Source organism: Ranitomeya imitator, chromosome 4 (genome assembly GCF_032444005.1).
Source record: "Ranitomeya imitator isolate aRanImi1 chromosome 4, aRanImi1.pri, whole genome shotgun sequence".
In the NCBI taxonomy this organism is placed as follows: domain Eukaryota; kingdom Metazoa; phylum Chordata; class Amphibia; order Anura; family Dendrobatidae; genus Ranitomeya; species Ranitomeya imitator.
In genome coordinates this window covers 24,190,284-24,214,294 of record NC_091285.1, presented here as the reverse complement: position 1 = coordinate 24,214,294, position 24,011 = coordinate 24,190,284, and the positions used below count along the sequence as shown (strand labels likewise).

General features: G+C 47.4%; 1 protein-coding gene across 1 annotated transcript; it reads left to right on the top strand.

Moving 5' to 3' along the window:
• The first annotated feature begins 10,312 nt into the window (after nucleotides 1-10,312).
• Nucleotides 10,313-20,710, top strand: LOC138675289 (E3 ubiquitin-protein ligase TRIM39-like). The gene is made up of 2 exons (XM_069763379.1): nucleotides 10,313-10,375; nucleotides 18,864-20,710. Exon 2 carries the CDS (start codon nucleotides 18,983-18,985, stop codon nucleotides 20,567-20,569), a length of 1,587 nt encoding a protein of 528 aa, XP_069619480.1. The 5' UTR covers nucleotides 10,313-10,375; nucleotides 18,864-18,982; the 3' UTR covers nucleotides 20,570-20,710.
• The last annotated feature ends 3,301 nt before the right edge of the window (nucleotides 20,711-24,011 follow it).

Here is a 24,011-nt window from a genome sequence, read left to right as displayed (position 1 = left end):
ACAAATCTGAACAAAAAACGCATCAAAAACGCACCTGCGGATTTCTATTATGGAGGGGTGCAGAAACGCTGCAGAACTGCACAAAAGAAGTGACATGCACTTCTTTGAAATCTGCAGCGTTTCTGCGCAGATTTGTCTGCACCATGTGCACAGCTTTTTTTTTTTTTCACATTGATTTACATTGTACTGTGATCACAGTGCAGTTCTGCAGCGTTTCTGCATCGTGTGCACATACCCATACTGTAAATAGCATTGTTTACATCCAGTTAGGCTACCCCAGGGCTGTAAAACCTGGAAAAGCAATTGTGCGAACCAACAAGATTAATATTGCCTAACATCACAGCTGAACCAAAGTTAAGCAGCTCCAGACACCACAGTAGGGGGGAGTTAATTGTATGGTTTGACCAAATATATTAGAAGTGTAAAAGATGATAAGTTTGTGAGGCCCCTGAACAGGGCCGGACTGAGCATCGGGCACTCCTGGCAAATGCCAGAAGGGCCGTTGTCTGCAGTGGGCCGCTCGATCCCGTTCCTGCACGCTCTACCACTGTCAGCGGCGCAAAGGCCGACTCACCCCCTCCGCTACCAGCGCCGACTACTTCCCGCCAGCGCTGCCGCATTCAACTATACCAGCGTCATAGACGCAGGTACAGTTCAATGCAATGATGGAAAGAGCGTCAGCTAATGCTCCATGTCCCATCATTCCCCTCTGCCTCTGACACTGCTGGTGCGCGATGATGTCACTTCATCGCATACCTGCTGTGTGCCGGGCAGACAGCAGCCGCTCAGTCCGGAGAAGGTGGGGCACGAGAGGTGAGGTTTGTTTTTTTTATTTTTTAAATCGATCAATGAATGATAACTGGATTGTCGGGCCATTCTCGTGGGGTACATTATATTCTATGGGGGGGCTGTATTTCGATACATTATATGGGGTGCAGTGCTGTATTATATTCTATGGGGTGTTGTGCTGTATTATATTCTATGGGGGGCTGTATTACATTCTGTGTGGGACTGTATTATATTCTATGGGGTGCTGTATTACATTATGTGGGGTGCTGTGCTGTATTATATTCTATGGGGGGCTGTATTACATTCTGTGAGGGGCTGTATTACATTCTATGGGGGAGGGCTGTATTACATTCTATGGGGGACTGTATGATATTCTATGGGGGGCTGTATTACATTCTATGGGGGGGCTGTGCTGTGTTGTATTCTATGGGGGAGGGCTGTATTACATTGTGGGGGGGCTGTATTACATTCTGTGGGGGGCTGTGCTGTATTACATTCTATGGGAGCTCTGTTACATTCTATGGGGTGCTGTTCTGTATTATAGTCTATGGGGGTCTGTATTATTTTCTAAGGGAGGGCTGTATTACATTCTACGGGGAGGGCTGTATTACATTCTATGGGTGCTGTGCTATATTCTATGGGGAGGGATGTAATACATTCTGTGGGGGACTTAAATTCTGAGGGAAGGGCTGTATTACATTCTATGGGGTGCTGTATTACATTCTATAGGGGGGCTGTATTGCATTGTGGGGGGCTGTATTACATTCTATGGGGGGATAAGCTGCATTATATTCTATGGGGTGCTGTATTATATTCTATGGGGGGGCTGTATTAAATTCTATGGGGGCTGTATTATATTCTGTGGGGTGCTGTATGAAGTTCTATGGGGGCTGTATTATTCTGTGGGGGGCTGTATTACATTCTATGGGGGGCTGTATTATATTGTGGGGTGCTGTATTACATTCTATGGGGGGCTGTATTACATTCTATAGGGGGGCTGTATTACATTCTATAGGGGGGCTGTATTACATTCTATAGGGGGGCTGTATTACATTCTATAGGGGGGCTGTGCTAAATTATATTCTATAGAGGGCTGTATTATATTCTGTGGGGGGCTGTATTACATTTTGTGGGGGGCTGTATTACATTCTGTGGGGTGCTGTATTATATTCTATGGGGGTGCTGTATTACATTCTGTGGGGGCTGTATTACATTCTATGGGGGCTGTATATTCTATTGGGTGAGCTGTATTATTCTAAGGGGGGCTGTGCTGCATTATATTCTATGGGGGGCTGTATTACATTTTATGAAGTGCTGTATTATATTCTATGGGGGGGGCTGTATTACATTTTGTGGGGTGCTGTATTATACTCTATGGGGAAGCTGTATTACAGTCTGTGGGGGAGGGCTCTATTACAGTCTGTGGGGGAGGGCTCTATTACAGTCTGTGGGGGAGGGCTCTATTACAGTCTGTGGGGGAGGGCTCTATTACAGTCTGTGGGGGAGGGCTCTATTACAGTCTGTGTCCACGTGCAGTTAACGCTGCGTGTTTGACGCTGCATAGGGACGCAGCGTCAAACACGCAGCGTCCAGATGTTACAGCATAGTGGAGGGGATTTAATGAAATCCCGTCTCCACTATGCGTGGTAACACGCACGCGGCGGCCCTGCGACTCCGGACATGCTGCGCGTCTTTTCAGATCGCAGCATGTCCGTATATCTCTATAGCACAGGGCCCTATGGTGGGGAGCGATGATCCCGGATGTGTGCTATGAACACATCCGGCATCATCGTGTCCCAGAAAGGGGGCGGGGCTTACCGCAGAGCGGGTTTGCCGCTCCGACGATACCGCCGGCCATCCTGAATGTGGACACGCAGCCTTACAGTCTGTGGGGGAGGGCTCTATTAGTCTGTTGGGGAGGGCCCTATCACATTTTATACTATGGGAAGTGAACTGTACTACACGGATGACTATGGCGGTGCATTATACTATATGGAGCACTATGAGGAGTGTATTTTAATATATGGAGGACTATGAGGAGTGTATTATACTATATGGAGGACTGTGGTGCACATTATAACATATGGAGGACTATGGGGTGTATTATACTAAACAAACAAAATGCTCCATATTCATCGAGTGATTGGATTGTTTATGTGGGAACAGAAATCCTTGTTCTGAGCAGCACATCGCCCGATGTAAACTGTAGTTGTGCTGCTGATAACATGATACTGTATGGGGACAGATTGATCTAATTGTATTTTTTGATATCTTTGATTGTGCATATACTGGTAACCTATATAATCAATTGATCCAATTGTGGTTGCTCAGATCCCTTCATTCTTTCTCAGTTGGTTTAAAGAGGCCAGGAAACAAGTGAATGACTTCAGTATTGTCGAGAACATTTGTTTATTGGCCTGAGACAGCGCAGATAAATCCAACAGAAATGCTTCGCAGGGAGACCAGGCAAGGATGACGACAAGTTGTAGTTAGCACCCGGCGCCTCAGAACAGCGCTACTACTTTTCCCAGCCGCCAGAGCATTTAATTCTGGTATGTGTAATGATTTTTAGGGTTGATGTCAGCTGCGTAATGTCAGCTGCTATCAATCCCTGGTGTAAGTAATGGAGAGGTGTCTATCAGACACCCCCAGTACAAGCCCAGACCTGGCGAGACCCAGGGACTCTGAAGAGCGGTGACGGTAGTAACAATACCACTCTTCACAGTCGCCGAGCTCCGCGCAAGACCCGGAATATCTGCAGAGCGGTGACGTTACTGATGTCACCGCTCTTCAGAGTCACCGGGTCTCGTGCTGCGCAGTGGAACCAAAAGTGGCTGTAGGTAAAGTTTATGGAGCATCAGAATGAGGTTCCATAGCCTTTGGTCGTCTCAATCCCTTCATTATCTACGAGATCCAATTATGTAGGTAAAGTAGCAGCTTTTCTTGGTACTGCAACTAAAAGCAATAAATAGGACTGAGCTGTAATGCTGGATACAGCTGTGATTATGTTATATAGTCGTGTTACACTCCCCTCACTTCTTATAACCTCTAAGGGTATGTTTCCACGTTCAGGAAACGCTGCGTGTTTGACGCTGCGTAGAGCTGCAGCGTCCAGATGTTACAGCATAGTGGAGTGGGATTTCATGAAATCCCGTCTCCACTATGCATTAAAAGACGCATGCGGCAGACCCGCGTAAATGGACATGCGGCGCGTCTTTTCTGAACGCAGCATGTCATTATAATGCGGCGATGCGTCAAAAAACGCATGAAAAACGCAGGTGACCTGCCAGTGACCTCAGGTGCAGATTTTACCTGCGTAAAATCCTGATGCAATCCTGAACGTGGACACATACCCTAAGGGGCTGTGCACACGTCAGGATTTTCTCAGGATTTTCTCATCAGGATTTGTAGCCAAAACCAGGAGTGGAACAATTAGAGGAAAAGTATAATAGAAACATATGCACCACTTCTGCATTTATCACCCACTCCTGGTTTTGGCTACAAATCCTGAGAAAATCCTGAGAAAATCCTGACGTGTGCACAGCCCCTTAGTGTACAAAGATATTATACAGTCACCATGTGACAAGTGGGCCTGCCGCCTGTGTAACATCAAATGCCAGGGCTGAATTTTAGTCCCAGTCCTGCCCTGCGCCTGAATGATAGTAAAATGGCACACAGCAGGAAAAAGTCTGCCCATCCCTCCCTTTAGGAGGTAGGGAAATAGGATTTCTATTTGCTTTGAAATGCCTTTCCAGCTGGCCCCATTCCCTGAATGAAATGGTTTCAAACTCGTTGTGGTAAGAAAACAAGAGAGGTATATTTTGCCTTTTTAGGATACCAACGGCTGTGTGGAAAGCACGTCATCTTCCTTGACCTCGAGAGTCTGGTTGACTACCAAGATCAGATTGTTCACCATATCCTGAAGCTTTGATGGCCAGGTCAGAGTCTACATCACAGTCCAACTTAGAAGCCTGAGCAGCCTGTGGCTCGAATGATGAAGAGCAATAGACAGATGTCAACCTGGAGAATGTTGACGTCCAGGGAGAATCAGAAGAGTAACTGGAGAATGATTGCTTTTTGGATCCTATCGGCACTGATGGAGTGTATCAGAAGGGAAACAAACACACCTCGTGGAGCGTTCAGAACACCAGGGCTGCTGAAAATTTACAGTTTTTTGGGGGATTGTAAGGCTATGTACACACGTTATGGATTTTGATGCGGATCCGCAGTGTTTTTGGACGAGCGGAATTGAATCAAATCCGCAGTGTAGTGCACAAGCAATATTAGTCAATGGGAAAGTGAAAATTGTTGTGCACATGCTGCGGAAAAAAAAACTCAGATTTGCAGCGTTTTTTATGCATGTTAATTCTTTTTGCAGTTCTGAAGTGTTTCTGCACCCATTGACGTACATTGTCAGGCAAATCTGCAGCAAAACCGCAGGTTTAAGAAAGACCTGCGGATTTGCTGCGGTGTGCCTGTAAGAAACGCTGCAGATCGGTAGGAGGAAGAGTTTGTGGGCGGAGAAGATTTGCATGCATGTGTATATCTATATTGTCTCTGCGGGGCTGTGTGTGGGCAGAGACTGTGTGCGGAGCTGTGTGTAGGCAGGCATCGTGCGATGGGAATACTAGTCCCATCCAGCTATGCCTGCTACAGTGACAATGGGACAGTAGTAGTCCCATCATCTGGCTACAGTGTTCAAGTGTATTAAAAAAAACACGTAAACAGACATACAACATACAGTACATACTCAGCAATCACCTAGTCCCCGAAGCCCTCTATCACCTGTAAAATAAAATAAAAAATACTTAACCAACAGTATACTTCCTGATCTGATGTAATCCATTTAACAAGTGTCCCACGACGATCTCCCGTGGAGAGCTGTCACATCGGCAGATGCGACCGCTCTCCAGGGGCTCCGGTGATACAGTGACAGGAGGTAACCTCCACACTGTATCACTCCGCTACTGCGAGTGCAGAGTTCATACTGTCATTTGCGGCACCACTGCATGGGAAAATTCTCAAGCAGTAGTGCCGTAAAGTGAGAGCCCATTGAACCCTCAGTGATAACACTGCAGGAGCCATTGTCTCCTGTCAGTGTGTCACTGGAGGCCTATAGAGCAGTCACATCTCCTGGTGTGACTGCTCTGTAGGGGAGATCGTTGTTGAACAGTCGTTATTAAATGGACTGTGTCGGACCAGGGAATATTTGTGTTGGTTTATTGTTTTTTTCTTTTTTAAGAGATCGAGGACATCGCATGGATCGGCAGAATAAAGATGGCAAAACGGTGTTGTATTTAAAATACTTTATTCTGGGTGTTTATTTAACCCTTTCTCAACTATTGACGCCTCTCCATTACTAAGCAGGCTTGAGGTCACCTTAAAATTCAAAGGTGGCATCAACCCCTATCACCCCATATGCCACCGCTACAGGGCAGTGGGAAGAGAGGCTAAGTGCCAGAATTGGTGTTTGTAGCCAAGGGCAGGGGGAGACAATATCCATGGCCCCTTGCTAGGCTATGAATATCAGCCTGCAGCTGTCTGCATAGCCTTTCCTGGCTATTAAAGGGGGACACCAGGTTTTTTTGGGGGGGTGTCCCCCTATTTTAATAACCAGTAAAGGCTAAATATACAGCTGCGGGCTGAGATTCATTGCCTGGGAAGACCCATGGGTATTAACCCCTTCCCAGGCTATAAACAATCGGCTCCCAGTCACAGGCTTTCCCTCTCTGGCGCAGAAAATTGTGCAGGAGCACACACCATTTTTTTAAAACAGATATTGCGTTTAAGGCCAGGGTCACACTTGCGAGACACTCACTTGAGTCTCGCACCTCAATACCCGGCACTGACGTCGGAACTTGGGACTAGAGTGTGCGGCTGCATGTATTTCTATGCAGCTACAGGCTCCGGTCCCTAGTGCCAGATATTGAGGTGCGAGACTCGTGCGACTTTCTCACAAGTGTGACCCCAGCCGAATGCAGATTTTGTGTGTCTTTATTTAACTATGTACCATTTTATTATGTTTATTACTAAACGTCGAGCTTGGTATTATCTATATAGATATATCTATAGATTCTATTATCTATTTGTGTGCGTAAAAATTATTCTTCAATGGAGTAAGTAAAGGAAGAGGATGAATAAGAAATTACATCACAATTCTTTTTTTGTTAAATAGATCTTTATTTAGCTTACAAAAACGCACACAAATCCACATGAAAAAAAAAAAAAAACGCATGAAAATCTGCATCAAAAACGCATCAAATCCGCACGGATTATTAGCTGGGTTTTCAGCCAAGAGATGCAGAATCTGCACAGAAAATTCCACAGGAAAATCTACGTGTTGACATACCCCAAGACACACTTTTTCCCCCCAAATTAAGGTGAAAACAGGGTGCATCTAATAATCAGAAGCTTTAAAAAAAAAAAAAAAACAACTTACTGAGGGGGGTTGTCGTGGTGGAGCAGTTACGCAGGGGGCAAGTTTCACAGATCCACGGAGGGTGGGGGCAAAGCGGAGGCCCTGGACCGGCGGGGCAGGGGGGGGGGGGAGGGTAAGAGAGAAAGGTCGCAGTGGCATTTTCCTTTTGCATGCCTGCATTGCCAGGCTGCAATTCCGCCTCTAGTGTCCAGATAATTGTCTCCCAGATAATAGCATCGGATCTCGATCTGCCTCCAGTTTTCTGGAAATCTGGACGCTAGAGGTCAAGTTGCAGCTTGGGAATGAAGGCAGGCATATGGAAAATGGCAGCCTCCACCGCACACCGCAACCCCTCACCCCGCAGTTCCAGGGCTTCAGCTTTGTCCCCACCCTCCGTTGACCAGTGAAACCTGCCTCCTGCACCTCCAATCGATGTATCACAAACAGCAAAGATTGGGACACCGTGGCAAGATCTGAGACGAAATGCAACAGAGCAGAGACCCTTTCAGGAAGAGATGGTGTGCTCAAATCCTGGGCAGAGGAGGGGGAGCGGGGTTCTTTGGGGACTTGCATAATGAAGGTGCTGCACATGGGGAATTGGTTTAAACTTTGCTGAGATTAAAAAAAGTTAACTGATTGGCCGACAGGCAGAAAAGGAAAAAAACCTGCAATAAGAGGGAACACGGCAAGACTGCAAAGTGGCGTGACTATGGGGGAGCAGGCCTCGGCAAAGTGGAGAACCCTACTGGAACCACTACAGCTCCACCCATTGATCGCTTACAAAGGACCTTGGACGTAAGTTGAACAGATTCACTGGCCAGCTGAAAGGAGGGAGGGAGCCCTGGGCTAGAAGAGATAGAAATCTCCATCTGGTGTGAGGGGGAATGGGGTATGTAGAGGGGCATCCAGGAGGCTGTGTGGCTGGTGTAAGGGGCCAATGGGTATGCAGAGGAACATCCAGGGGGCTGTGTGAGGAGGCATGGGGTATGTAGTGGAGTATCCAGGGGGCTGGTGTGAGGGGGTATTTAGAGGGGCATAATGTAGCCCCCTGGATGCCCCTCGCCTCCTCACACCAGCCACACAGCCCCCTGGATGCCCCTCTACACACCCCCTCACACCAGCCCCATGAATGCCCCTCTACATATCCCCTCACACCAGCCCCATGAATGCCACTCTACATATCCCAAACCCCCTCACCCCAGCCCCCTAGATGCCCATCTACATACCCCATGCCCCCTCACACTAGCCCTCTGGATGCCCTTCTACATACCCCATGCCCCCTCACACTAGCCCTCTGGATGCCCTTCTACATACCCCATGCCCCCCTCACACCAGCCCTTTGGATGCCCCTCTACATATCTCATGCCCCCTAACATCAGCCCCCTGGATGCCCCTCTACATACCCCATGCCCCCTCACAGCAGCCACACAGCCCCCTGGATGCCCCATGCCCCCTTACACAAGCCCCCTGGATGCCCCCCTACATACCCTCTCACACTAGTCCCCTGGATGCCCCTCTACATACTCCCCTCACACCAGCCCCCTGGATGCCCCTCTACATACCCCATGCCCTCTCACACCAGCCACCTGAATGCCCCTCTACATACCTCATGTCACCCCTCACACCATATTACAATCTCAGAGCACTCACACCGATTCCTGTGTCCTCATCCCCTTGTACAAGTGTCCATGGTGCAGCCCCTCAGACCTCCCCTCAAACGGTTCCATAGTGCGGCCCCTCGGTCCTCTCCTCACACAGCTCCATGGAGCAGCCCCCCTGGTTATCTCCTCACACGGCTCCATAGTGCAGCCCCTCGGTCCTCTCCTCACACGGCTCCATGGTGCAGCCCCTCGGTCCTCTCCTCACACAGCTCCATGGAGCAGCCCCCCTGGTTATCTCCTCACACGGCTCCATAGTGCAGCCCCTCGGTCCTCTCCTCACACGGCTCCATGGTGCAGCCCCTCGGTCCTCTCCTCACACGGCTCCATGGTGCAGCCCCTCTGTCCTCTCCTCACACTGCTCAATAATGCAGCCCCTCGGTCCTCTCCTCACACTGCTCCATAGTGCAGCCCCTCTGTCCTCTCCTCACACTGCTCCATAATGCAGCCCCTCGGTCCTCTCCTCACACTGCTCCATAGTGCAGCCCCTCGGTCCTCTCCTCACACGGCTCCATGGTTAAGCCCCTCGGTCCTCTCCTCACACGGCTCCATAATGCAGCCCCACGGTCCTCTCCTCACACGGCTCCATAATGCAGCCCCACGGTCCTCTCCTCACACTGCTCCATAGTGCAGCCCCTCGGTCCTCTCCTCACACTGCTCCATAATGCAGCCCCCCAGTCCTCTCCTCACACTGCTCCATAATGCAGCCCCCCAGTCCTATCCTCACACTGCTCCATAATGCAGCCCCCCGGTCCTATCCTCACACTGCTCCATAGTGCAGCCCCTCGGTCCTCTCCTCACACGGCTCCATAGTGCAGCCCCCCTGGTTATCTCCTCACACTGCTCCATAGTTCGGCCTCTCAGTCCTCTCCACACGGCTCCATGCTGCAGCCCCTCGGTCCTCTCCTCACATCCACAGTGCAGCCCCCCGGTCCTCTCCTCACACGGCTCCACACTGCAGCCCCCCGGTCCTCTCATCACACTGCTCCATAGTGCAGCCCCTCGGTCCTCTCCTCACACTGCTCCATAGTGCAGCCCCTCGGTCCTCTCCTCACACTGCTCCATAGTGCAGCCCCTCGGTCCTCTCCTCACACTGCTCCATAGTGCAGCCCCCCGGTCCTCTCCTCACACTGCTCCATAGTGCAGCCCCCGGTCCTCTCCTCACACTGCTCCATAATGCAGCCCCCGGTCCTCTCCTCACACTGCTCCATAGTGCAGCCCCCCGGTCCTCTCCTCACCTCACCTCACATCCACAGTGCAGCCCCCCGGTCCTCTCCTCACCTCCATACTGCAGTTCCTCATTTCCCGCTTCTCTTCTCCACCAGCAGCTTCCTGCTATTGGCTCTTCAGTCACTGACTGTGACTGACTGGACTAAAGGAGGCCCCGCCCCTTCATGTGACGTCAGGATTTCAAAAATCACTCCTCCCCCTCAAGAAATCAACTCCAATCTAGACGCTACCAACCAGGCTGCCATTATACATTTCTCTGAGCCGTCTGATGCCGGTGTAGGTGAGCAGCAGGGGGCGAGGTTAATGCACGCTTGTGGGGTCTGGTTGGACATTGGGGGAAGGGGTTAATGCACACTTGTGGGGTCTGGTTTAGCTCCCGGGGGTTTAATGCACGTTTGTGGGGTTTGATTGAGCCCCCTAGGGGTTAATGCAGACTTATGGGGTCTGGATGTGCTCCCTGAGGCTTAATGCATGCTTATGGGGTCTGGTTTAGCTCCTGGGGGTTAATGCACTCTTATGTACGAGGCTGAAGTTGGTTTCTTATTCGGCAGTTTCTTATTCAGCATTTTTTCTTTTCTGTTTTTTATTGGTTTAACAACAAAAAATAATCATCACAATAATAAAAGACAATGCAGCGAGGAGCCCTGATGTGAATACGCTTAAAAAAAGCTAAAAAAAAAACCCCAATAAAACTGGCACAAAAATGGGCATCAAAGTGGGCACAAAAGAGCGCTGAAGAAAGGGTTAAATGCCTTTGGGCCACTGATCTCACACTGCAGACATATAGAACAGGGCACCCCAAATCAAAACCTGTTATTTCCAGCCTGGCCCAAATGGGTTCTGGGCACCAGAATTGGCATCGAAGTGGGCAAACAGCCTATTTTCACAGATTTGAATACGTAACTGATGTTTTTAAGGGGTTAAATGCCTTTGGACCACTGATCTGACACTTAAAATGCACAGACAGAGATGCCCTGCATCAAACCCAGGTCCCTTCAGCCTGGCCCAAATGGGTTCTGTGCACCAGAACTGGCATCAAATTTGGCAAACAGCCCATTTTCACAGATTTGAATAAGTAACTGATGTTTTTAAGAGGTTAAATGCCTTTGGGCCGCTGATACCACAGTGCATACATACAGAACATGGAGCCTCACATCAAAAACAAGTCCCTCCAGCCTGGATCAAATGGGTTCTGGGCACCAGATCTGGCATCAAAGTGGGCAAACAGCCCTTTTCTCTTCGCCACGACAGCACCCACTGAGAGAGGGGATCCGCCCCTAGGAACAGGAAACCCTACGGAGAGATAAAAGGGGCGGTCCCCCTCGCTCCCACAGTTTGGTTTCCTGTTCCTACGGGAAGATCCACGGAGAAGAGGATTCCCAGCCTGGACGCCGCTTGCGCAGTTTACCTGTGAGGACGGCAAGGGCTCCAGGACTGGATGCAGCGTCGGGGGTGCTGATGCAGTTTTCCCCCCTCTGCTGGCAGACGTCGCGAGACCGGGTCGTGGGGTCGGTTCGCGGCAGATGTCCGGCGGTCTGCGGGACAAGCACCAGGTGGTAGCGTCGCGCCGTCCTCGGCGGACGCTTGTGCGGTGTGGAGCCCAGTGCATGCCCCCGGAAGTGCTGGTAAGCTTCCAGGGTGCGGAGGAGTGAGACGACGCCGGCGCTGAAGCCGGGTAACAGCGCCGGAGTACACAATATGGCCGCGACCCGGAAGTGATTAGCACTTCCGGGTTCAACAGGAAGAACATGGCGGCCCCCATGTGAAAAGGACGCCGGCGCTGCATCCCGGCGTCCAGAATGGATTCTAAAAGGGAGCCTGCGGTACCTTCTCTAGAGGTTACCGCCATCATCCCTCGCAGCCATGCCAGCAGCAGCAGCCGCTCTAGGCAGAGCGGATCGTCCAAAAGGCCACCTGCATCTGTGTCTCCTCCTCAGCCGGTACCTGATCGGTCAGCTTCTGGGTGAGTGTGCATCTACCCCACTAGTCTGATTGTTGTCCCTCTCCCTTTATTAGGCAAAAAGGAAAGAAAAAGCGAAACACAAGCAGTGTGCATTATGTATCCAGCCCCTTCCAGATAGTTACACTAAAAGGCTATGTGATTCATGTATAAAATCAACGTTACGTGAGGAAGCCTCAGTCAAATCAGAGGATATAAGGGCCATGATCAGGGAAGAATTACGAGCCCTACAAAGCATTGACAGAGAGCCACGTATTAAGGAGAAAAGAGGATATGTTTCACCTGTATCCGATCAGGCCTCTGAGTTAGAGGAAGCAAACTCAGATAGATCGCAGCAGGAGGTATCTTCAGATGAGGATCAGGATACGTGCTTCCCCACAGACAGCATTGACAATCTGGTGAGATCAGTTTGCAATACCATGGGCATAGAAGATCTTAAAGTCCCTAAAACACAGCAAGACATTATGTTTGCCGGCCTATCCGAAAAGAAGAGACCCTCTTTTCCGGTAATAACGGCAGTAAAGAGTTTGATAAAAAAAGAGTGGGAAAGCCAGGGGCAGAGGGGGTTACCACCATCCTCAAAAAGACACTACCCCTTTAATGATGAAGAATTAGCAACGTGGTCAAAAGCCCCAAAAGTAGACGCAGCTGTGGCGTCTACATCAAAGAGATCCTTACTGCCTGTAGAGGATTCAGGCTCGTTGCAAGATCCTCTAGATCGCAAAGCCGATTCACTTCTTAAAAGAGCATGGGAGACTTCGGCAGGGGCTTTTAAACCGGCAATCTCAGCCACATGCACCGCAAGATCCATGCTTGTTTGGCTGAGTGACTTGGAGGAAGGGCTGAAAGGAGGTCTCTCTCGAGAAAAATTATTGTCCTCCATACCCCTAATTAGAGGTGCCACAGCCTTTCTAGCGGACTCATCCGCTGACTCTATACGCCTGGCAGCCAAGTCGGCAGGATTAACCAATGCAGCACGTAGGGCCCTATGGCTTAAGGGCTGGAAGGGTGACCCTCAGACCAAGTCTAAGTTATGCAGCCTCCCATGTCAGGGTGAGTACCTGTTTGGTACCAAACTGGATGAGATCTTAACTAAAGCAGGGGAAAGGAAGAAAGGCTTTCCAAATAGTAATAATTACCTTCCATTTTATAGGAGAGCGTTCCGAAAACCCGCATTTAATAAAAGGAAGGAGTTTAAGAACCAGGATCGCTGGGCCACAAGAGATACAAAACAAAGGGGTGCGTTCTTTGGGAAGCGCCCTTTCAAGTTTGAAGAAAAACCCCGTTAGGACAGATCTACCTGTGGGAGGCAGATTGTCCTCCTTCGCTAATCAATGGCGGGCCATAACAGCAAATATTTGGGCAAATAACCTTATCACATCTGGGTTACAATTAAAATTTTCCCGAGTCCCTCCGGACTCATTTCTATTGACTTCATTAAAGTCTCAATTACAACAAGAGGCATTGGAGCAGGAGGTAATGAATCTCCTAGCTAAGGGAGTCTTGGTGGAGGTTCCATTCCTACAGGAGGGAAAAGGATTCTATTCCCCGTTATTTTTAATCCCTAAGCCAGATGGAACATTCAGAACTATTATTAATCTTAAAAAATTAAACATCTACCTAGAAAATCAAACCTTTAAGATGGAGTCTATCCATCCGGTCCACCATTAAACTCCTGCTTCCATATTGCTTTATGACAGTTCTCGACCTTAAAGATGCGTATTACCATCTACCTATTTATGCAGAACATCAACAATATCTCCGTGTAGCGATTGTATTGAATGGGTGTGTCCGACACTTTCAGTATACCGCAATGCCTTTTGGGCTACCTATAGCCCCAAGAGTATTCACTAAACTAATGGCGGAGGTAATGTCATATCTAAGACTAAAAGACACTCTCGTAATTCCCTACTTAGATGACATCTTAGTAGTAGGAAATTCTCCTTCGCAATGTCAACAACGGTTGTGTGATATGATAGCATCTCTGCAAAGATTGGGTTGGATAATAAACTGGGAAAAATCTAGACTTATCCCAACAACTCGGCAAATTTTTCTGGGAATTATATTAGATTCTACAAACCAGAAATGTTTCCTTCCAGAAAGTAAACAAATAACGGTTAGGAATAAAGTTCAGGCGGTAATAGATAAACCCCTAATTTCTTTGAGAGAAGGCATGTCCCTTCTTGGCTCCTTCACGTCATGTATCCCAGCGGTTCCATGGGCCCAATTTCATTCGAGGCATTTGCAGTATGCAATTTTACATGAAGAAGAAAAATCTCATGGTCATTTAAATATTAAAATTTCCCTTTCTAATAAAGTAATCCAATCTCTGATATGGTGGCTAGAACCAAGAAACCTGGTCAGTGGAATCCCCTGGGTAGTTAAACCCTCAAATATAATATATACTGATGCCAGTCCGACTGGCTGGGGCGCACATTTAAAAGATCATTTAGTCCAAGGATTATGGTCAGTCACGGAGTCAGACGACTCTTCTAATATAAGAGAGCTAAAAGCTATCTATCATGCTCTATGTGAATTCCTTCCGCAGCTACACGGGACACATACCAGAATTCTGTCCGACAACATGACATCAGTCGCCTATATCAATCATCAAGGAGGAACAAAATCAGGAACACTTATGTCTATAACCGAAGACATTCTAACCATAGCCGAAGAACATCTTCTGTCCCTGTCAGCGCTGCATGTCAGAGGAGTGGACAACTCAAGAGCAGACTTCCTCAGTCGTCATACCCTCCACCAAGGGGAATGGGTCCTGAATCATCACATTTTCAAAATGATAACTATGAAATGGGGTATACCCGAGATAGATCTCTTCGCCACAAGACAAAACCGACAACTAAAAAGATTCGCTTCAATGTTCCGGGCCGACAATCCCGATATTCTCGATGCCCTTCAGACTCCTTGGACATTCCAGAAAGCATACGCTTTTCCTCCTCTGATTCTTCTACCAACGGTAATCAGGAAGATAAGGGAGGACCGGGCAAATATAATCCTGATTGCCCTGTTTTGGCTAAAAAGACCATGGTTTTCCCTGCTCAGAGCCATGTCCATCTCGGATCCGTGGATCCTCCCGGAGGATCACGATCTTCTTTCCCAGGGGCCCTTCAACCACCCTCATGTGAAGGGACTAAGGTTGACAGCCTGGAATTTGAGAGGCAGCTGTTAAAATTAAGAGGCTTCTCCGATAGTGTAATTAATACCTTGTTGACAAGTAGGAAAAGATCCACTACTGACATATATGTGAGAGTGTGGAGGAAATTTCTAGATCTCTATCCATCAGCATTGTCTAGGGAAATTCCCGTCTCCACTATTCTAGAATTTCTTCAAAAAGGAAGTGACCTAGGCCTTTCAGTTAATACTCTGAAGGTACAAGTTTCTGCTCTAGGGGCCTTGTATAGTCACAATGTTGCGGGTAATAGATGGATAGCTAGATTTATTTCAGCTTGCCAGAGATCAGAGCCAGTTCAGATTCCCCAGATGCCTCCTTGGGATATTAATTTGGTCCTGGAACCCTTAACAGGTCATCCATTTGAGCCTCTAGACTCAGCTCACATTAAATATATTTAATTTAAGACCGTTCTTCTTGTCGCACTAGTATCGGCAAGAAGAGTAGGTGACATACAGGCGCTATCAGTAGATCCTCCCTTTATGTCAATATTTCCTGATAGAATTGTCCTGAAAACAGACCCTTCCTACCTACCTAAAATGTGTACAAAATTCCATAGATCTCAAGAGATCCTTCTTCCTTCTTTCTATAATAATCCTACAAACCAGGAGGAAGAGAAATACCATACTTTAGATGTTAGAAGGGCTATAATAGCTTATCTGGATAGGACTAGCGCCTGGAGGAAGAGCAGGGCTCTTTGTTTCCTTCCAGGGTCAAAGGAAAGGATCTGGTGTTACAAAAGGCACACTATCCCGATGGATTCGGGAGGCGATACACCTGGCCTATTCATCTAAAGGGGAGAATCCACCTGAGACTGTGAAGGCACATTCCACCCGGGCGATAGCATCATACTGGGCTGAACGAGCGGAGGTTCCTATAGAACTCATATGTAAGGCCGCAACCTGGTCTTCTCCTTCTACCTTCTATAGTCACTATAGATTAGATCTATCTGCCTCCACTGACTTGTGTTTCGGTAGATCGGTCCTTAATACGATAATCCCCCCCAAATAACTATCTCTGAAAGTCTCAGTGGGTGCTGTCGTGGCGAAGAGAAAACACCGGATTATGTACCGGTAATGCTCTTTTATAGAGCCACGACAGCACCCCTTCACTTCCCTCCCATTTATATATATTAGTGTACATATGAGCACTGTTAAAGGTGGTGGATTCTTGTAGTTATACATAGTTAAGTTATAATAAATGATGATAAAGAATTGTCTACTAAAACTGGTGGGCGGTTCCTCGCAATCTCTGTAACCCAAACTGTGGGAGTGAGGGGGACCGCCCCTTTTATCTCTCCGTAGGGTTTCCTGTTCCTAGGGGCGGATCCCCTCTCTCAGTGGGTGCTGTCGTGGCTCTATAAAAGAGCATTACCGGTACGTAATCCGGTGTTTTTCACAGATTTGAATAACTAACTGATGTTTTTAAGGGGTTAAATGCCTTTGAGCCACTGATCCCACATTGCATATGTCAGGAAACAGGAAGAAGTCCTGATTACTTCAATTACACATACCAATCTCTGAGCTGCAATTTCCTCTGCCTGCCAGCACAAGGCTGTAATTCTTAAGGCCCCTTCACACTAAATGACGCTGCAGCGATCCAGACAACGATCCGGATCGCTGCAGCATCGCTGTTTTGTCGCTGGAGAGCTGTCACACAGAGAGCTCTCCAGCGACCAACGATGCCGGTAACCAGGGTAAACATCGGGTCACCGAAGGTCCTTCGCTCAATGCATCCTTAGGATCGGAGGCCGGCCCTTGCACCGCTGAGAGCCGCCGGACGTCGGAGGGTAAGTATATCCCATTTTTTTTTTTTTATTCTTTTTTTTATACATGAATATGGATCCCAGGGCCTGAAGGAGAGTCTCCTCTCCTTTAGATCCTGGGACCATACAGGACCGCTCCCTGCACATGCCGTACCCGGGGAATAAGACGACCCCTGACTTTTGAGATGATTTGCAGGGGTTAAAAAGTTGTCTTATACGCCGGAAAATACGGTACACTACAGATTACAAAATAAATAAAATAGGATAAACGTTCGAAAGAGAACTTACAGGTTATGTCATGGTATCATTTTGGCTGGCCTGTGGCTTAGGAGGATAAATACATCCAGATGCATGGAACAGCTTTGCCAAGCTGTGTTAGATCGCTTACCGGCCAAGACTGAAGGCTGGTCTAAGAGTATAGTGACTTATACTTCTCAGCTTGTGACATCACTAAAGGGCTGGTTAATGATATGCACTGATCGGATAGTTCTTTAGGTTATTCCAAGGTCTCAGACAAAGGCATTCCTGAATGAGAGGGGAGGGACAACGGGTGGCTTTGCCAGATTGGTCACCTGCAGTTTAAAGCCATACCCTGCCCACCATTAGTATCAGGTTGCCCAGTCTCTATCATAGGCTTTGTTTCGGGTAGGAGTGAAGCTGAGGGGGGAGGGGGGGGGGCAGGAGAGCAAGGGGTCGCAGCTGCACTGTGAGTGTGTGTGTGTAGTTAGCCATGTCCTTCTGAAACTACACTCACAATATGACATTTTTTGGCATTATCGTGACAGCAGCACGGGGCCTTAAAAATTCTTCAATGAAGCTGGCAGGCTCGTCTTACATTATGGCTGTATAGCGGGGGGAGGGAGAAAGAGTGGCTTAGAATTCCAGCCTTGTGCTGGCAGGCAGAGGAAATTGCAGCTCAGAGATCGGTATGTGTAATTGAAGTAATCAGGACTTCTTCCTGTTTCCTGACATATGCACTGTGGTATCAGTGGCTCAAAGGCATTTAACCCCCTTAAAAACATCAGTTATTCAAATCTGTGAAAAAGGGCCGTTTGCCCACTTTGATGCCAGATCTGGTGCCCAGAACCCATTTGAGCCAGGCTGGAGGGACTTGTTTTTGATGTGAGGCTTCATGTTCTGTATGTATGCATTGTGGTATCAGTGGTCCAAAGGCATTTAACCCCTTAAAAACATCAGTTAGTTATTCAAATCTGTGAAAATGGGCCGTTTGCCCATTTTAATGCTGGTTCTGGTGCCCAGAACCCATTTGGGCAAGGCTGGAGATAACTGGTTTTGATGTGGGGCGCCCTGTTCTATATGTCTGCAGTGTGTGATTATTTTTTGTTGTTAAACCTATAAAAAACAGAAAATAAAAAATTGCCGAATAAGAAACCAACTTCAGCTTCGAATAAGAAACTGAACGAATAAGAAACCAACTTCAGCCTCGTCGCTTACGTGGTCTAGTTTAGCTCCCGGGGGTTAATGCACGCTTGTGGGGTCTGGTTTAGCTCCCGGGGGGTTATTGCACGCTTGTGGGGTCTGGATGAACTCCCAGGAGGGGTTACTGCACGCTTGTGGGGTCTAGTTGAGCTCCCTGGGGGTTAATGTAGACTTGTGGGGTCTGGTTTAGTTCCCAGGGGGTTAATGCACGTTTCTGGGGTCTGGTTTAGCTCCCGGGGGGTTAATGCACGCTTGTGGGGTCTGGTTGAGCTCCCGGGGGGAGGGGGGGGGTTAATACAGATTTGTGGGGTCCTGAAGTCAGGACCTGGAAGGAGCCCATACAGTCTAGACTCAATCCTCCTCACAAGGCTCCACAGTGCAGCTCCTCATTTCCTGCTTCTCTTCTCCACCAGCAGCTTCCTGCTATGGACTCTTCATTGGACTAAAGGAGGTGGCCGAGCACCTTCAGGTGACATTAGGATTTCAAGGAATCACTCCTCCCCCTCAAGAAATCAACTCCAATCTAGACGCTACCATGGCGTCTGCTGATCTGAGAGACGAGCTGCTCTGCTCCATCTGTTTATCTACATTTAAGGACCCTGTAATGCTGAGATGTGGACACAACTTCTGCCGGGTCTGTATTGGTCGTGTGCTGGATACACAGGACGGGTCTGGAGTTTATTCCTGTCCTGAATGCAGAAAAAGATTTCGGGTGCGGCCGGCACTGATGAGGAACATAAATCTCCATAATGTCGCAGAACGTTTCATGATTACTCACCAAGAACAAGAGGTTACCGGGATCTGCTGCACTTACTGTGTGGACTCTCCGGTACCTGCTGTTAGATCCTGTCTACACTGTGAGGCTTCTCTGTGTGATAAACACCTGAGATCTCACAGCAAATCACCAGAACACGTCTTATCTGATCCCAGCACTTCTCTGCAGAAAAGGAAATGTTCTGTCCATAAGAAGATCCTGGAATATTACTGCACTGAGGACGCTGCTTGTATCTGTGCGTCCTACAGTTTGGCCGGAGAACATCGGGGACATCGGGTGGAGATGCTGGATGAGGCCTCAAAGAAGAAGAAGGAGAAACTGAGAAATGTTCTGCAGGAACTGATCACAAAGAGAAAGAAGACTGAGGAAAGAGTCCGGAGTCTGGAGGAGCGGAGGAGAAAAGCTCAAGAAAAAGCAGCTGGAGAAGCCGAGAGAGTCACTGCCCTGTGTACAGACATCAGGAGACGGGTGGACGACCTGGAGAAGAAGGTCCTGAGTGAGATCTCCAGGCAGGAGAAGGAAGAGTCACTGTCACTGTCTGCTCAGACCCATCAGCTGGAAATAAAGAAGGACGAGCTGTCCAGGAAGATGAGACACATTGAGGAGCTGTGTAACATGACGGATCCACTGACTGTCTTACAGGAACCAGACACCGGTGACTTGTGTGATCCTGAGGAGGAGGGAGGTGATGAGGACACAGGAGGACATGATAAACAGCCCTATGATGGAGATGACCTGGATGTGGCTGAGATCTCACACACATTACGTGACGTAATATCAGGTATAAGGAGCGGGATCTATGTGGAGGGTCCTGCAGACTTATTACTGGATGTAACCACAGCTGGTGATAATGTCCTTATATCAAACGACCTGAAAACTGCAACCTGGACACAAGAGGAGCAGGAACGTCCAGAAACAGCAAAGAGATTCCAGAATAATCAGGTGATGAGCAGGAGAGGATTTACCTCAGGACGACATTACTGGGATGTGGAGACCAGGAGATCAGGGGATTGGAGGGTCGGGATGTGTTATCCCAGTATAGACAGGAGGGGGCGTCTGTTAATGATTGGACATAATCACAAGTCCTGGAGTTTTGGGAGATCTAATAATAATCAGTATTCAGTGCGACATGACAGTAAAGTGATCCGGTTACCTGACGAGATCTCCAGTGATAGGTTCAGGATATGTCTGGATTATGAGGCCGGGCAGTTGTCCTTTTATGAGCTGTGTGACCCCATCAGACACTTACACACCTTCACTGCCAACTTCTCCGAGCCTCTTCATGCTGCGTTATATGTAGGTGTCCCATCATATTTTGGTCATCACTGGATTAGAATTTGCAGCTGAACAATAATAATTGTTGTAAGAAATTTGTCCCGAGACCTGTGACATCACAGGGAGGGGAATCTGATTGGCTGAACAGTTAATATAACAGGATACGGTAAGGAAACACGGCACTCAGTAGATATGAGGGTTGGCGGTGCTCAAGTAGGGTGTCCACCCCGTATATTAAAGATGAATGAAACTTGGCACTCAATTTTTGATGCATCCAGACAAACAAAACTGCTAAACGTTTTCGGTCCACACCGGACCTTCGTCAGAGCGTTTCTTAGACATTGACTGGATGAGGAAGCTAATAAGCCTGAATGAGCCTGAATGAGCGTCAGCCAGAGCACGGGATATAGGAGCTGCAGTCTGCTGCAGGATCACAAAGCGTCGCTCTCTGCTCTGCACTACTAGCGCTCAGGATCCAGCGCCGTTACTCCCTCCAGGCTTTGTGCCTCTCCTCTGGCGCTTCACCTTCCTTTGTGATCCTGCAGCAGACTGCAGCTCCTATATCCCGTGCTCTGGCTGACGCTCATTCAGGCTTATTAGCTTCCTCATCCAGTCAATGTCTAAGAAACGCTCTGACGAAGGTCCGGTGTGGACCGAAAACGTTTAGCGGTTTTGTTTGTCTGGATGCATCAATAAACTAAGAAGCTTTTCTTCTCAAAAATTGAGTGCCAAGTTTCATTCATCTTTAGTTAATATAACAGGTCATGTGATCTGTAGACCCCATTATGGACGACCCCCCAGGATCATTACTGTTATTAGTTTTAGGGGAGGTTCACAAAACCGTATAAAAATCATTCAGAGTTTCATCCAGAAAAGTGGGACGACCGTATTCTCACTTGTCCTCCGTGTACAATTCGTTTTTTTTTTTACAGCAGCTATTAACCATTTATAGTTTCCTGTGTTACAGAATTACAATGTATCTGTACAAATTAGATCCTATATTGTGGCGCTGTATGACATCACATTTTATTTTTATTATTTTTTTCCGCACCTGTAGACTTGAATAGATGTGTAATTCGGTTTACATAAGAAACTCGCGCATTCTGTGATTTTTTTTTTTTTTTTTTTTACCTGCCGACATTGTTCCTGGCACCATCTGTTTTTTTTCACTAATATCAGTCATACCAAAAAGACCGTCTGGAGAACGACCCTCAGGACTCCTGCACACGACCTTTCATCCGGCCACACTAGGACCAATGTTATTCCATGGCGCAGAGACTCCCCCAATCATGTCTATGGGTGTGCTAGAAAAAAAATCACGTCACAGTATAGTGTCCGATCTTTACTTATACATTACAAGTCTGTAACAGGAAATTAAATGGTTAATAGCTGCTGCTGTAAAAAATAAATTGTACACAGATAAGTGAGAAAATAATCGTTTTAAATTTGTGGATGAAACTGACAATGTTTTATACTCTGGTGTGAACTTCCCCTTAGGCCACGTTCACACTATCAGTATTTGGTCAGTATTTTACCTCAGTATTTGTAGCCAAAACAAGGAGTGGGTGATAATACAGAAGTGGTGACCGGTTTCTATTATACTTTTCCTCTCCTGGTTTTGGTCACAAATTCTGAGGTAAAAAAAACTCAACGTGTGAACGTGGCCTGAAAACAAATTGGTCTCTGTCCCTTTTTTTTAGAGATCTGCCTTATTTTTCAGGGCTTATTTTCTACATGATGAGCTGTAGTTTTATAGCTGCCATTTTTGGGTCTATACAATATTTTGATCGCTTTTGATTGACTTTTTTTAGGGAATTCTGATGAAAAAAAAAAAAAATCCAAATTCTGGAGTTTTGATTTCTTTCCTTTTTTGCTTCATGATGTTCACCGTACGGGGGAAATAATTTTAGATTTTCAACACGTTGGACTTTTCTGGACGCGGGAATGCGAAATAATTTTTGAATTGTCATTGTTGGTAACTGGGAAGATACAATATTTTAAATGTTTTTATTTTGTTCATATGTTTTTATATCTTTTGTTTAGTTTATGCTTCTTTTTCAGTGTTGCAGTTGTTTCCTCGCTTGTACTATATACTGTATAATCTCAGGATCGCTGTATTCAGTCACTGGCAGTTTCCTATGAGCCTCAGTCACAATCTGGGCCTTACAATAGGACGGAGGGGCAGAGACGCGGCCTATACATATTACACATAGTGAGGAATTGATAGATAAAGTGTAACAGGAGAATGTATAACTGCTCCTCATACAATAATCTGTGTGACAACCTTATTCCACCTTTCTATCTCGCAGGACAGGGGTTGTCGTTATGTCCCGTGTTGGTCACTTCTGTGATATTTCTGGCTTTCTATCATTTTGGAGATTGTGTTTTTCTTGTAATCCTTGCACTGTATTATATCTAATGTAACCGCTCGGTATAATAAACTGTCCTCTCCTCCTGTAATATTACTACTCTGTCACGTGTCTCCTTGTGATATAGTGGGGGCTGGAGGTGCAGCTGTAGGGGGCTCACGGGCAGCCATCTCACCAGGGACAGAAGAATAAGAAGATCCGGACTCATAGAAGAGTCAGCAAATCCCATCCACCCCCGATCTTGCCTGAAACTTCCCGGAAACTGGCGATTCCTAAAGGTTTTCGTTATTAAGTAGGCCGGGAACAGGTCGCGTCTCCCGACTTTACAGTTCTCTCTATTCGGATCATCTCTTATTGGCCATTGCCCACTATGGAGGCCATAGTACAATGATATTGTAATGATATTATGGCAGGTGCTCCACCCTCCCCTGATATTATAATGGTGACCTGTCCTAAGGATGTGTGATCATTATAAAAGTAGTGGACAACTCTTTATACCCAACGTTTCTCTCTATAAATCCCCACATGCTCTCTTCATGGCGTTTGTCTCCCACTGACTTCAATGGAAAGTAACATGTACAGAACCGCAACGGATTATTTATCAGAAAACTGTTCAGTGGCCATTATAGAGATATTCTCATCTTACACATTATGGCGTTGTCTCCGTCAGGGCTGAGGGGGTCACACATGTAATTCTCTCTGGTGACTTCTATGAGGCCTCTGGATACAGATGATAACACTTGCCAGGCTCCCATAGAAGTCACCAGACAGAGGCAAATTCACGCTCATCTCTCCACTGAGACACACGGGGCCGCCATCAGGGTATTACTATGTATTGCTATGTGTTCGTTTATCAGATAGCACTCGGCCCAATGTTATACTATGGGGCAGCTGTGATTTTTTTTTTCCCACAGACCGACTACTCTGCAGTATGCTGTGACTTTGAGTGACTCCAAAATTCGGATCACATGCACCACTATGGTTTATGGTCTATGGTTGCGTGTGAAATATCGGACTGCACTCAGCTGTCATCTGAGTGCAGTCTGTCATCCACAGCCTCAGACAATGGAGAAGTTAAGTTCTCGGTCTAATTAATGTGATCCGATTCTTTCTCCCAAGAGAATCAGATCACACTAAGATGACAC

Bases quoted from the DNA above. Each gene is read 5' to 3' on its own strand.
- LOC138675289 (XM_069763379.1), top strand. From the start codon at position 18,983: ATGGCGTCTGCTGATCTGAGAGACGAGCTGCTCTGCTCCATCTGTTTA.